Raw genomic sequence first — 14009 nt, forward strand, 5'->3', positions numbered from 1 at the left:
ACCCAGGCAAGACTATCGGCTAAGTGGCCTTTGTGAGGTAGGTTTGGTGGTCACAGTCCAGTTGCTAGTGCAGTGGGAAGGTGCCAACATCTCGAAAAACTGCCACCCCAGTTGGCAACTTGACTAGAGAGGCAAAGGGATGGATGGGGGCCCATGGAGACTAATGTTCACTTTTCTAGAAGAGGCCCTCTAGCCCAGGGTTGATGCGAATGGGGGCGGGACAGCGTGCCGAAGAAACTTGCATTGCCACAGCTTGTGTTGTGAAGAGACTTCTCTTGCTCTGACACTTGCCCATGCACTAGATTCACGGTATCAACAAACAATTCGACTGCTTCATGTATTCTCCTTTCCACAGGGCACCAGTCGCTCCAGATTGGAATATCATCATTCGCAAATTGTACGGGCCTGGATGTACAGGTCAAAATTGAGGACACAGTGGCACAGATCCAAGCACGAACAGCCTATGGCGTCGATGTAGAACTGCCTGCTCTGGCAGATGGATGGTACAACCTTTCTGTCATCATCAATGGCATTGCAATTGGCTCACATGGGTGAGTGAGCCACATCCTCGAGGATGTGAACTTCATTAGCTAAATTCTACTTGGGATTGTAGGGTTAACGGAAAAGCAAAGATAACGTGGGCTCGGTAAGAGAGCCTGCTTGCTAACAAAGAGCTCTGCTGTATGTTTTATAAATTATTAGCAATTACTACGACCCTGATTCAGGAGTGAATCCCTGTTCTTTAGTCCCTGCAGTCAGTAGCACTATGCACTGCTTCAGTAGTATTCGTAATACCTGTCCCTTCATGTTGCTCTGTAGGGACCCTGACCAGCTAGTTACATGCCTGGGCTCCAAGGGGAGAGAGTCTTTGTGGACTGGAATGATAATGACTTGTAAGAGGGCACCTGGGAGATGGCATGGAACCAAGCAGGAGACATAGGGAGGCTATTCGGGGATCTGGCCAGGAAAGGCAAGGGGAGAAAAGCATGTGGGACAAAAAGGAAAAGTAAAGGACTGATCCTGTGTTTGTGTTTTGCAGAGTTGATCCGTTCATCCAGTACACCACTGAGATCCTCAGCATAGAGCCCTGCTGTGGCTCCATTCTGGGTAAATACAGCGCTTAATTTGCAACGGAAGAGGTGCCGGGCTCAAGCATTTTTTTTTTTTTTACTTTCATAATTTATGCGGCAAGCCCAGAGGTGCTGGAATTATGAACTGCCGAGCTTGGAGGTGCCGGGATTTAGCCCTGGCACAAATTAAGCACTGGATAAATAGCATCACCACTTCTGGGGGCCATCAGGGGATCAAGGACTCCTCTCCCCTCTGTGACTGGGAAGGACGTCCAATTTCACATCTGTTCAGATGACGGCATTTGTAAATGTGTGAACCCTTATTATGTGGACTTGTATTGACAGGCAGCAGCTGCCTGCCAGCGACTCTCTGGGTGTGTGTGAGTGTATTGAGCAGATCACCTGTGGATTGTCTGGCTAATATTGGAACAAGTTGGCCATAGGGTTGATGACAAGGTCCCCTGTCCTCTGAATTTGTTTCCCCTCGTGAATGAACCAAATGAACAAAAACCACTCACATCTGAATAACTGGTGCTGGCTTTTTCAGTCCGCAGATCCCAGGGTGTAACATTAAATGTGCACACGTCTTTGAAGTACACGAGGAGTCCCACTAGGACTAAAGCTGACCATAAATCTTTGCAGGGTCATGGAGTGTCTCTATTGCTCTGCTGTGTAGCAGATATGGAGACAATGAACATTTTAAGTTGTAGACAATTAAGTTGTAGATTTTGCTCTGTCTTACACCAGTGTAAATCAGCAGTATCTCCACTGAACTCAGTGGAGCTCCTCCAGTGTAAATCTGGAGTTAGGAAAAGGAGAATCTGGCCCTAGTGGGTGGGAGGGAATGCATAGTCTTGTGCTTGAAGTGCAGGACTGGGAGCTAGAAACTCATGGATTCTATGGATTGCCTTAGCCAAATCACTTAACTCCTCTGCTGGCCATAATCATAGAGGGGCTCTGTGTTGATTCATTATTTAAAGTGTCAAATATTATTCAGCTTTGAGAGCTGATGCCAACTTAGATATAGCAAAGCCCATCAAACTGGAAGGTTAAATCATTAAAAACATGGATTGTAGAATAATTATCTTTTTAGAAGTAAATTCAAGGTTTAAGAAAAACTTGATTGGTTACGAATGCTGTTCAGCTCCAGCTGCATGCCAGGCACGTTACTGACGAATGTGGAGACAGGGATACTACCCCATAGAGTGTACTATCTTGGGATCGGGATGCCTCAGAACCAGTGTTGAGCGAGAAAGCTGGCCAAGTCATACTAGTTCCACTTTGTTGTTTTTTGAGAGGACCGGGGTTTAGTGACTTGACGAAAAGATGTATTAAAACTTTCTAGAAAGTCGCATAGGATAGCCAGTGAATAGTCTATAGTCCAGGGCCACCTTCTTTAATTTGGAGGAATATCCCACACAGTAACTACAGGCTGCAGCATGGGATGCACCACTTTGAAGTCAGTGGAGGCTGATTGGCTCAGGATGGAGTATTGCAAGCTGGGATATGGAGTTTCACATAGTGTATCTTTGTATTAAAGATGACAGTAGTGGCAATCTGCTCAGTTTTATGCCATCAACATGTGGCCTCTTGATGTCATGGCAGGTTACCAATACAGCCTTGAATTGGGCAAGATTTGGGCACACCTTGCTATTGGGTCCTCCAAAAACTGTCATGTTAATGGAGCTGTCAACAAATTATATAGCTCCTAGGGAGAGCTCTCTTGCTGAAGCACTTGCCAAAGATCTTGCTGTGTTTAGGCTTGGAATAAAGGAATTTAGGCCTGCGTTATAGCAGCTGAAAGTCTGAGCTCACCCCACTGATTTGCTTAATCCTCTTCCTAGCAGACAAAGGGTTAGCTTTGGTGATGTCTGCACTGCAGTCTGATATTTTTCCACCACTACATGGTGTTGCATCACAACCTCATGTGCAAGTTAGTTCATGCCACTCTGCACAAGGAGGAGGGGCAAGCCCATACTCCAGGGATGTATAGCTGGAATGCAGCTGCCAGGCAAACAGTGATCACAGGGTAAAGTGCCCAGTTTTGAAGAATCCTGTGCTCTGCAAACCTGTCCTTAGAATGCAGGAATTAGAATTTTTCAAACTCTCGCTGCTCTCCCCATGTTAAATTGTTAAATGTTACACACTGGGTTGCAGTGGTGCGGGAGGGCTCGATGTAGGAAGCAGTGTCATATAAACTGTGGTGATCAGGTGCCAATGAACTTCGTTTTAAGGGCAGAAGAGGCTGAGACAATGCAGCTGTAGAAATCTAAATGGAGTTTCGCCATATTAGAATTCACTCTGAGCTGATTCCATGGTGCTAACCATTTGATTTGATCTGTACCCCTAGGCGGAACAATCCTCACAATCTCTGGAAAAGGCTTTAGCCAAAACCCTTCCCAGGTTTTAGTCTTTATAGGCACGCGAGCCTGTGATGTTACCCGCTTGGTGGAAGAGACAATATGGTGCCAGAGCCCACCGGCTGCTGACTTCTCCAATATAGAGTCCCAGGACATCTCAGCACTAGTGGGGGTGTTCATTGGTAACAGATCCTCTCCACTCCTTCCCTCCTGGAGCTTCCCAAAGAGGAATATCACCTTTACTTACCAGATGGCTTTGACTCCGGTAGTTACCTCTGTGGAAGTAGAAATGAAGAATGACAGCCTGTGGCTGGGCATAGAAGGAATAAATATAACTGGTTCAGTGGCTAAGCTGGGAGACTCTGAATGTGAGCTGGAGTTTCAATGCGCCAATGAATCCACAACCCTTTCTCAATGCTCCTTCCCACTGAGCACTCTGGAACCTGGGATCCATCCCATCAGAGTTCTCCAGAAGCAGCTGGGCTATGCCAACGTGACGGCAGCACTGCCGAACTTTACATTAGTCCCAAAGGTAAAGGCCATAATTCCATCACAAGGCTCAGCTTGTGGTGGGCTGTTGCTCACTATATCCGGTCTTGCTCTAAAATCCAGGAGGAATTCAGTTCATGTGAGCCTGACGGGTAACTATACTTGTGAAATCCACAGTGTGGATTACAATAGGATCAGCTGTGCTCTTCTTCCAAGGGAACCTCCTCTGGGTGACTGGTGGTTGCCTGATGCATCTCAAGTCCTTAATGTCACAGTGACTGTAAATGGAATCCACAGCGTCTGCCTCACAGACTGTGCACTCCACCTTCTGAAAGAGTGGACCCCTAGAGTAGATGCTGTGGTCTGGGAGATCAATGGGACATTGTCATCTCTGCTGATCAGAGGCCAGAGATTAGCTTTGGCAATTGATGAACTTGTGATACAAGTGGACAACTGTGCCTCTTGTAACATAACTTTCTGGAATGAGACCACCATAAAATGCCAGACAGGCAGCCTTTCCCCAGGTGAGCACAGCCTTTCTGTGTCCAACAGAAGAAGAGGGCATGCTTGCTTCAGCAGGGATTCCCATATCTTCACCGTCATTCCTTGTGTGCTCAAATTTTACCCACAAAATTTCAGTACCAATGGTGGGGGCCTTCTTTCTATACAAGGGGCAGCACTGAAAGGAAGGAACAGCACTTCCATTCTTGTTGGGAACCGACCCTGCCTCATTACAGATGTCAGCTATGTGGTTCTCCGGTGCTCTGTTCCTCTGGGCAATGGAATCCATGCTTTAGCTCTAGAAATAGATGGCATCTCCTACCACCTTGGTGAAATAAGTTACAGTGAAGAGTTCACCCCCATTTTCCTTTTCCTTCGGCCTCCGGTGGGTCTCCTTTTAACAATGACCGTGTCACGGATCACAGGGGTGGAAAGAATGCACGTTTCCATTGGAAACTCCCCCTGCACCAACATCACTGGCAATCACACCACTTTGCAGTGCTCGGCTCCCCGGCTTCCTGCTGGAGAATACCGGGTCTTTGGCGGCGACTTCCTCCGAGGCTGGGCTTCGTCAAACTTGACATTCACCTCTCAGCTTACTGTCACGTCCACATGCAACAACTGGGGTAAGTGCATGAGTGGCTCTGGATGACTGTCTCTGGGTAATAGCAGTGACAGAGATGTCACAGTTTGTATTTGGAGTTTGTAAGAAAGGAAATCAGTAGTGACCCCCTCCCCCTTCGACAAACGCACCAAAAGCTAGAGTATCGGGGGAGTGAATGTGGCCTGATTTGTTTGTTCCACAGACTATGAGCACGTGTCCTGGCTGGGGGTCTGTCAGCTGCTCACATGCTAAATTCTCCTGATTTTCAGGAATTCATAATGTGAATTCCAACAGTATTCTTGCCAGCAAGTTAAAGAAGTATGGGCTGGATGAATGGACTATAAGGTGGATAGAAAGCTGGCTAGATCATCTGGCTCAATGGGTGGTGATCAATGACTCCATGTCTAGTTAGCAGCCGGTATCAAGCGGAGTGCCCCAAGGGTTGGTCCTGGGTCCGGTTTTGTTCAATATCTTCATTAATGATCTGGAGGATGGCGTGGACTGCACCCTGAGCAAGTTTGCAGATGACAGTAAACTGGGAGGAGAGGTAGATACCCTGGAGGCTAGGGATAGGATACAGAGGGCCCTAGACAAATTAGAGGATTGGGCCAAAAGAAATCTGATGAGGTTCAACAAGGATAAGTGCAGAGTCCTGCACTTAGGAAGGAAGGGTCCCTAGTCTGTAGCAGTGCATGGGATTGAGTGGCTAGGCAGCAGTTCTGCAGAAAAGGACCTAGGGGTTACAGTGGACGAGAAGCTGGATATGAGTCAACAGTGTGCCCTTGTTGCCAAGAAGGCTAATAGAATTTTGGGCTGTATAAGTAGGAGCATTGCCAGCAGATCGAGGGACATGATCATTCTCCTCTATTCAGCGTTGGTTAGGCCTCATCTGGAGTACTGTGTCCAGTTTTGGGCCCCACGCTACAAGAAGGATTTGGAAAAATTGGAAAGAGTCCAGCGGAGGGAAACAAAAATGATTAGGGGGCTGGAACACATGACTTATGAGGAGAGGCTGAGGGAACTGGGATTGTTTAGTCTGCAGAAAAGAAGAGTGAGGCGGGATTTGATAGCTGTTTTCAACTACCTGAAAGGGGGTTCCGAAGAGGATGGATCTAGACTGTTCTCAGTGGTAGCAGATGACAGAACAAGGAGTAATGGTCTCAAGTTGCAGTGGGGGAGCTTTAGGTTGGATATTGGGAAAAACTTTTTTTCACTAGGAGGGTGGTGAAACACTGGAATGGGTTACCTATGGAAGGTGGTGGAATCTCCTTCCTTAGAGGTTTTTAAGGTCAGGCTTGACAAAGCCCTGGCTGGGATGATTTAGTTGAGGTTGGCTCTGCTTTGAGCAGAGGATTGGAGTAGATGGCTTCCTGAGGTCCCTTCCAACCCTGATATTCTGGACAATATTGCTCGGCTATAGTTTCCATCACAGGGACCTACTCCTTTTAATTCAAGCTGTAGAGGCTCACGCTTTTAGCTGTGAAGGCCCCTGGTCCAATCTCCAGTGGTAACCAAGATGTCAGGTGTTACATCAGATTGTGGTATTAAGTCACTGCCCTACACTAGGGGTTATGTGGAGTTGTATTACCCAAGTGGGAGCTCCAAGGAATGTAGGAGAAGCATATCACTTGCAAGATCCCTGTGGGTGTTGTAGCCTGATTACCCAGAATGCCTTGCTATCTTCTTGGTCTGGAGCATAGGGCTATGGACCTGCCTACTCCCAGCTCCCTTTGGGGGTGTACTTCATCCCCCAGGGTACATGGACGAACCAGCAGTCCTTAAATTTTGTCTCGGAGTGGGGTGTTAAAGGTAGTGCAGCATCGCAATCACCCCTCACCCTCTGTAGAGCCGTGCAAGATGCAGTGGCCAGAGATGATCGGGCTCCAAGTATTAGTTGTGGATAACTGAGGCACATCTGTGATGGCCTTTCCCTTACCCATAATGCAGAGTGTAAAGGCAGATTTTGAAGCCCTTGTAAATTGAGGCTGCAGTTCCAGGCTGGTCTCGTTAATGGCCAGTCATGAAGCTCTGTTTTCAATCCCTTTCTCTATTCTCTTCCTAGGTGGCCTGGGTGGAGGGGCAATGTGCATGCACGGCACTGGGTTTGCCCCAGGAAACACCTCCGTGACGATCTGTGGCGCTCCCTGTGAAATGCGAGGTGACACCACAACGACCTATGTGAGCTGCCTTGCCCCACGCTTGGACGGTCAGTTACCATGTTGGGCTGGATAATGAACCCGCCTAAAATCTATCCCCGACCTCAAACAACATGTCCTGGATTCCCATTGCAAAAAATCCCAGCGTGAATTAGGAGAGGCAGGGGCACCTCTGATGGCCCAAAAACTGCCATGGAGAAGGAAGAGGCGCCAACATGGCAGTGGCCACCGCATCCTGACCCTCCTCCAAAATCCCACTGATGTCCATGGGAGTCTTTCTGTTGATGTCAGTGGGCTTGGGTCAGGCCTCTCTGGAAACACCACATGCTCCCAGCTTTGTGAGTGTGTGGGAGATGTGATAAGAGATGGTATGTGGCTGGATGACAGCCTGTCTCTGCAGCATCATTCCCCTGGGAACAAGCCAGCAGAAGCACCTGCACCTTCCTTTTCTCTGTGTCAGGAGGTAGGGAACGGGGTGGGAGGAGACTATGGCATGCAGGGTATTATTATTGGCACTGCAGTAGCTTCTACAGGCCAGGGCCCCATTGTGCTAGGCAGTCTACAAACATATGACAAAGAGATGGTCCTGCCCCGAGGGGCTTACAATGTAAGTACCCCCAAGCTACTCTAAGGGTAGCCCAAAGAGTAGGTTGTAGGGGCTAAGTGAATACCATGAGATCTGTATGTAACATGGACAGACCCCGGTCGTTGGTGGGCAGGTTCGAACCTGGGACCTCTGGAGCTAAATGCCACATGGCTCTTAGCTAAGGCTGTAGCAGACTCAATAATCTCTAAGTGCTCTCCGTGCTACTAGAGGGGACAGAGCACCACACCCAGGATGTGTGTGGGTTACATACTTTTCCTAGCTGAGGAAGCGTGTCCGAAGCTTCAGAGACTTTCTAGTTGATATCCTGGGCAAGCCCTGACTTGTAACACTGACAGACCCTGGTCATCGGGGCATGAGATCGAACCTGGGATCTCTGGAGCTAAATGCATGAGCCTCTCCTGCATGAGCTAAAAGGCACATGGCCCTTAGCTAAGGCCGTAGCAGACTCATTAATCTCTAAGTGATCTCGGAGCCACTAGAGGGGATAGAACACCACACTCAGGAGGTGTGTGGGTTACATGTAATATTTCTTTAAATACTACAGACCTTCCTGAGGTCAAAAGTCCATGGCCTCTGCTCCTCCATGGATCTGTAAATCCCTCCCACCCTATGGGGTGATGCTATGAGAATATCTGTGACTACCAACCTGTGGAATTCCCACTTGCCGTTTTGCCTCATCCTCTGGGTTTCTCTATAAGCAATCTCAAAATACAAACCAAACCAAAACTGTGTGTGTTTGAATGTGGGTGGGATGAACCTGAGATACTGTAAATAATCACTTATTTAAACAGGATTTGGGAACAGTCCTAGGAACTGTCCTTTAAGCTCTGTCCTGGGAACTGGGATATCTCATGTTAAAAGACTCAGTGCTTGAATGAGGGAAGGGGGAGACTGGTTATTTAAGAAAAAGAAATAGTCTCAATCATTTTATTATATTTTATTCTGTGAAAACATGAAGAATGGTGTTTCTAAATTTATTGTGCTTTGGACCATGGCTGAGGTGGAAAGAATATGCTTGTCCACACAATACTTCGAATGGGCACTAGATGTCAGCAAGTGACTGTATCAAAGAGTTTCTTCGTCATTTAGTTTGGGGAATTGAGTTGGGTAGGTTGCACTTCCCTCTAAACAGACAAATAAGACCTTTCCTTGTTTATTGCTCGGCTCTTCCTGAATGACGATATTTATTTCATATTGTACCCAATATGCTGTTGAGAAGGCTAACTTCTCTCTCTCTCTCACCTACCCTCTACCAGTGATGGTCTGTTACACTTAGAAAAATATTTGTTTTTTCTGGTCAAGCAAAACAAACTAAAAAACAAACTCACGCTAGTTTAGGGGGAAGTAGATATTTGCAATGCTGGTATAGGCACATAAACATAAATATATAAAATGTTTGTAGACACAAACTCAAATGCGTTCATCTCTCGCAAACATACCACAAATGGTAAAATAGCTTGATATTCATATTTTCATTAGAATTGTATTTGCAGGTTATATTTTTAGATAATTGGCCTGCCAAAGATCTTTTTAATCTAGCCTCACATCTGCCGTTTACTTTGTGCTGTTCTCTGGGAGTTTTACATCTGTGATGTGCTGGCTGGCCTCTACCAGCTAGACTAGTGAGCTGTTGACATGCAGAGTTCCCTTTTACTAGCCTAATTCGCTCAGCAGAGAGGTTCCTAACTACTGCAGTGGTACAGGGAGACAAGCTGTGTACAGAGGCCTAGGGGACATGATTCTGGGGCCTTTGCTACACTTCAGTACAGAGGCACGTGCACACAGATTAGAAGCATGTTTGATGTTTCCTGGCTGTGCTCTGTGCCTGGGACAGGGGAAGTGGATGTATTCCTCTGTTACGTCACATCCTGCTGCAGAAATACCTCCCCTCCATGTATTTTTATATGAGACCGCACAAGCACAAAAAAAGTGCCTTTGAATGATTCCACCAACTGCAAATATTTTTTTTTAAGTCATGGCATGTGAGTTTCATTTTATTTTTAATATTTTTCTTGCTGCTTATAGACTCATAGATATTAAGGTCAGAAGGGACCATTATGATCATCTAATCTGACCTCCTGCACAATGCAGGCCACCGAATCTCACCCACCCACTCCTGCAATAAATCTCTCACCTATGACTGAGCTATTGAAGTCCTCAAATCTTATCTATCTAAGGTACTTATTTGTGAGAGATAATGGGTCTTGAATGTGGGTTGATGGGTCCCCAGGCAGTCCTCGGACTGCCGGTACCAGCAGGGAATGTGGACTGGTGGGTCCCAGCGCACCAGAAGCAAGGACCACAAAGCTCCTAATTGGAGGAGAGGCCCGGCCTCTCTGATTGGCTCGGTCTTGCTCTTTAAGCCAGAAGGAGGCACAGGAAGTTCTTGGAGCAACTAGGTGAATCTCTAGCTGAGTGCTACATGAGACCTTGCCCTCTCACCTGATTCCCGATCTTTGCCTGGTTCCTGCCTTCCTGCCTTGTTACAGATTCCTGCTTCTGTGCCCCCCCCCACCCTCCGGCTACTGTCTCCAGTTCCAACCCTTGGCCTGACCCCTGGCTCCATCTCTGGCTCTGACTCTTGATCTGGTGACTACATCTGACCACCACTGCTCTGACCACTGGGACTGACTCCCTACATCCCAGTCCATGGCAGTTTGCTTGGACAACCAACCTCTCTGAGCAGGTCTGGCTCCTTATGCCAAGGAGTGCTGGCTCTGCATGAGCCATTAAGCCCCTCCAGATGGATAACCAAGCCGTGCAGCACAGATTCACAGCTGATTGTCAAGAATCGGGCACTGCAGGAGTAAGTTTATCATGCTAGCAGACACGTTTGTGCAGCCTACAGTTGAAAATGAACTGTCTGAGAAGCCAGTAGGCTGGAGAAGCTGAGTTTAATTAACCCCATGTCAGAGTGAGATCTTATATAGCAGATGATCTGGACACCACAAAGCCTAAAACATGGTGGCAGGGGTAATCAAGTCCTAGACAGTGGGGAGGCCCTTCAGAGCAGCACTGCAGAGGGCAGAATACTTCTGTGAGTACACAGTTTGCTTTATAAGACACAGCTGATAACAGAAAAATGGAGGGTCTGAAGCCTATGGGGACATTAAACCTGCAAGCAAAGAATTTCACTCAGGTGTGGAAGAGCTGGAAAGAGGAATTTAACCTCACTGGAAGATAAAGAAGATGCTGTGAAAATAAAACTGTTTCGTTACCTTATTGGAGAAAAAAGGAGAGAGGTCAGTGAGACTCTGCGTGGAAATTTCCTGAGCTCCGCACACCTAAAAAGCAATAACGGGCTGTTTTGGTACTCTCTCTAACCCCAGGAAGAATGAAATGGTGGAAAAATATCATTTCTTGACTTGGGATCAAGCAGCTGGAGAGGATATAGATAGATAAAGCACTGATTTAAGTGTGCTAGCAGCCATATGCAGTTTTGGAAATATTAAAGCTTCATTGAGAAGAGACTGGATAGTGTGACCAGATATGAGACTCACAAGTATGAGAGCGGTTGCTGAGGGAAGCTGACTTGACTTTGCGGGAAAGTTTTGTCCATGCAATACATCAGAAAGGGAAATCAAAACCAAATGCAACATCAGTAGATGACAATGCTACAGACACGTGCCAATACTGTGGGAGAAAACATGAAAGACAGAAAGAAAAGTGTCTAGCTTGTGGGGAAAAAATGCCATATCTCTGACAAAATTTAATCATTTTGCAGCCAAGTGGGTTTTTTTTCCCCCAAAGAGAAGAAAAACAAATTCAAGGTACACACAGTAACTAAAGAGAGCAACAGAGTATGAGGACATTGTATGAGTGACCAAACAGATGGTAAACACAGTGCAAGAAGACCCTCGTAAGCACCAGAAACAGTTGTATGCAGCCAGGTTATTTGGGAAGAAAGTGATACAATTTCAATTAGATTGATTGGGATGATGTTACAACGCGTGCCACAGTCTGGTGAACCCAGACATATGGTTGGAAGAGACCAACCAGCTGTTAACAATGTACAACCAGATAACATTAAAACCCATTGGGGAAATGTAAAATTAAATTAGGAAATCCAAAGAAAAAAAATACAGACTGGACTTTGTGGTCACAGGTGATGAGACAGCAGTATTGCTTCTGGGCAGCAAGACTGTCTAAGCCAGGAACCGGATAAAAGTACAGTTCCAGAACATAATGAAAGTGGATAGCAAGATGACTAAGATACCTTGGATGATATTACCTTGGACTAGGAGATGATACAGAGGGTGTATCAAGATACGTTTCAGGGAGATGGACAGTTAGATAGTGTTTATAAAACATAGATTGACACCAGTGTGAAGCCAGTCAAATTGCCAAAAAAGGAAAGTACCCATTGCATTACTACAGCCACTGAAAGACAAACTGTAGCGCTTACAGAACTGTGGAATTATTCAACCTGTAGAGAAGAGCACAAACTGGAAAAGCAGTCCTGTGGTGGTAAGAAAGCCATCTGAAAAGCTGAGAATATGCATAGACCCAAAGACTTTAACCAAAGCTTTGAAATGGAGCCATTCCCCTCTGCCTACAATTGAGGACATATTAACAGATCTGTCTAAAGAGAGACTTCTTACAGAATGTGATATGAAAAATGGATTCTGGCACATTAAATTGGATGAAAAATCCAGTTACTTGACAACTTGTGCAACTCCACTTGGGAGATACTGATGATTAAGGATGCCAATGGGAATCAGTTCGGCATCAGAGGTATTCCAGAGCAGTCTGACCCAAGTATTGGAGGGCTTGATGGGAACCTGCACAATAGCAGTTGTGTTGATAGTGAGAGAGGATGATGATCCAGAACAAGCTCAATAAGATCAGGACTACACATTGCTACATTTTTTTTACAGAGATGCAGAGAAAACAATATTAAATTGAACTTGGACAGTCTCAAATTGAGAGTAACTGAGGTGCCATACATTGAACATTTGTTGGCCTCCAAAGGCCTTAAAGTAGACCCAGAGAAAATAAGGGCAATTAGAGAAATGCCAAGGCCCAGTGATGTTAAAGGAGTCCAAAAACTCCTGGGAATGGTCAGTTATTTGGGAAAGCTTTTCAACCATCTGTCTGAGATTTGTGAGATCCTGAGACAGCTGACACATTAGACACCTCATAGGAGTGGACGGGTCAAAAAGATTATTGTCAAGTAAGTAAGTAAAAGATAATTGGGAAGGTTCCCATTTTGAAATATTACAATGCAGATGAACCCCTGATGCTGCAGTATGACACATCCAAGTCGGGCCCAGGAGATACCATGCTGCAAGGGGGACAATCTGTTCTATTTGCAGCAGTGCATTGTCCATGACAGAGAAGGGCTCTGCTCATATTGGAAAAGTTGTTAGCAATACTCTTTGGAATGGAAAAATTTCACCAATGCATTTATGATCACACTGTGGAGATACAATCTGACCATAAACCTCTCAAAAGTGTTTGGAGAAAGCCATTGCTCAATGAACCAAAGCACTTACAGTGGATGATGATGTGACTGCAGTACTGCACAGACAGAGACTTGGTGTTGGTGGACCCTTGAGCTGTGCATATCTGCCAGAGACCTGGAAGGAGGAGTCCATAGAGGCTGAGGTGGAGACAATAAATATAGTACAGTACTTACATATCTTGCACAAAAGGTTGAGAGAGGTACAGAGCAAGAAAGAATGCTTCAGACATTGAAACTCATGATCCTTCAAGGATGGCCAGCAACAAAAGACCAAGCACCTAAAGAGATAACTCATCTCTTATCTGCAAGAATGTTATGTGCACAGAATGGCACACTGTTTTGGGGGAGAAAGAACAGTTATTCCAGCAGCTTTTACGAATGAGATTATGCACCAAGTTCATTCATCACATCTGGGAATTCATGGTTGCTTAAGGCGAGCCAGAGAGACTATATGCTGGCCAAGAATGAATGAGCAATTATGAACGTTCATGAAAAAGTATGATGTACGGAGATCCTGGGAAGACCATCAACTGAAAGAAACTCTGTGGCAACATGAAGTTCTAGAAGACCCTGGGCAAAAGTGGGAGTGGATTTGTTTACCTTTGAAGACAAAGGATACACAATAATTGTAGACTATTTTTCCAGTTTCTAGGAGATAGGCTTTTTACCAGACATGGGATCCAGAATAGTCGTATGGAAGATAAAAGCACACTTTGCATGGTGTGGGAAACTGGATATTGTGTGTCTGATAATGGATC

General features: G+C 45.9%; 1 protein-coding gene across 1 annotated transcript in view; it reads left to right on the forward strand.

Annotated features, from left to right (window-relative positions):
- The window catches only part of PKHD1 (PKHD1 ciliary IPT domain containing fibrocystin/polyductin), a 369527-nt gene that overhangs the window by 72635 nt on the left and 282883 nt on the right, over window positions 1-14009 (forward strand). The window contains exons 30-33 of the mRNA XM_074947443.1: window positions 356-551; window positions 1040-1107; window positions 3421-5046; window positions 7087-7230. Of these exons, the coding sequence (XP_074803544.1) occupies window positions 356-551; window positions 1040-1107; window positions 3421-5046; window positions 7087-7230 (2034 nt within the window). The remainder of the gene's footprint in view (window positions 1-355; window positions 552-1039; window positions 1108-3420; window positions 5047-7086; window positions 7231-14009) is intronic.

Source organism: Natator depressus, chromosome 3, assembly GCF_965152275.1.
Source record: "Natator depressus isolate rNatDep1 chromosome 3, rNatDep2.hap1, whole genome shotgun sequence".
Classification (NCBI taxonomy): domain Eukaryota; kingdom Metazoa; phylum Chordata; order Testudines; family Cheloniidae; genus Natator; species Natator depressus.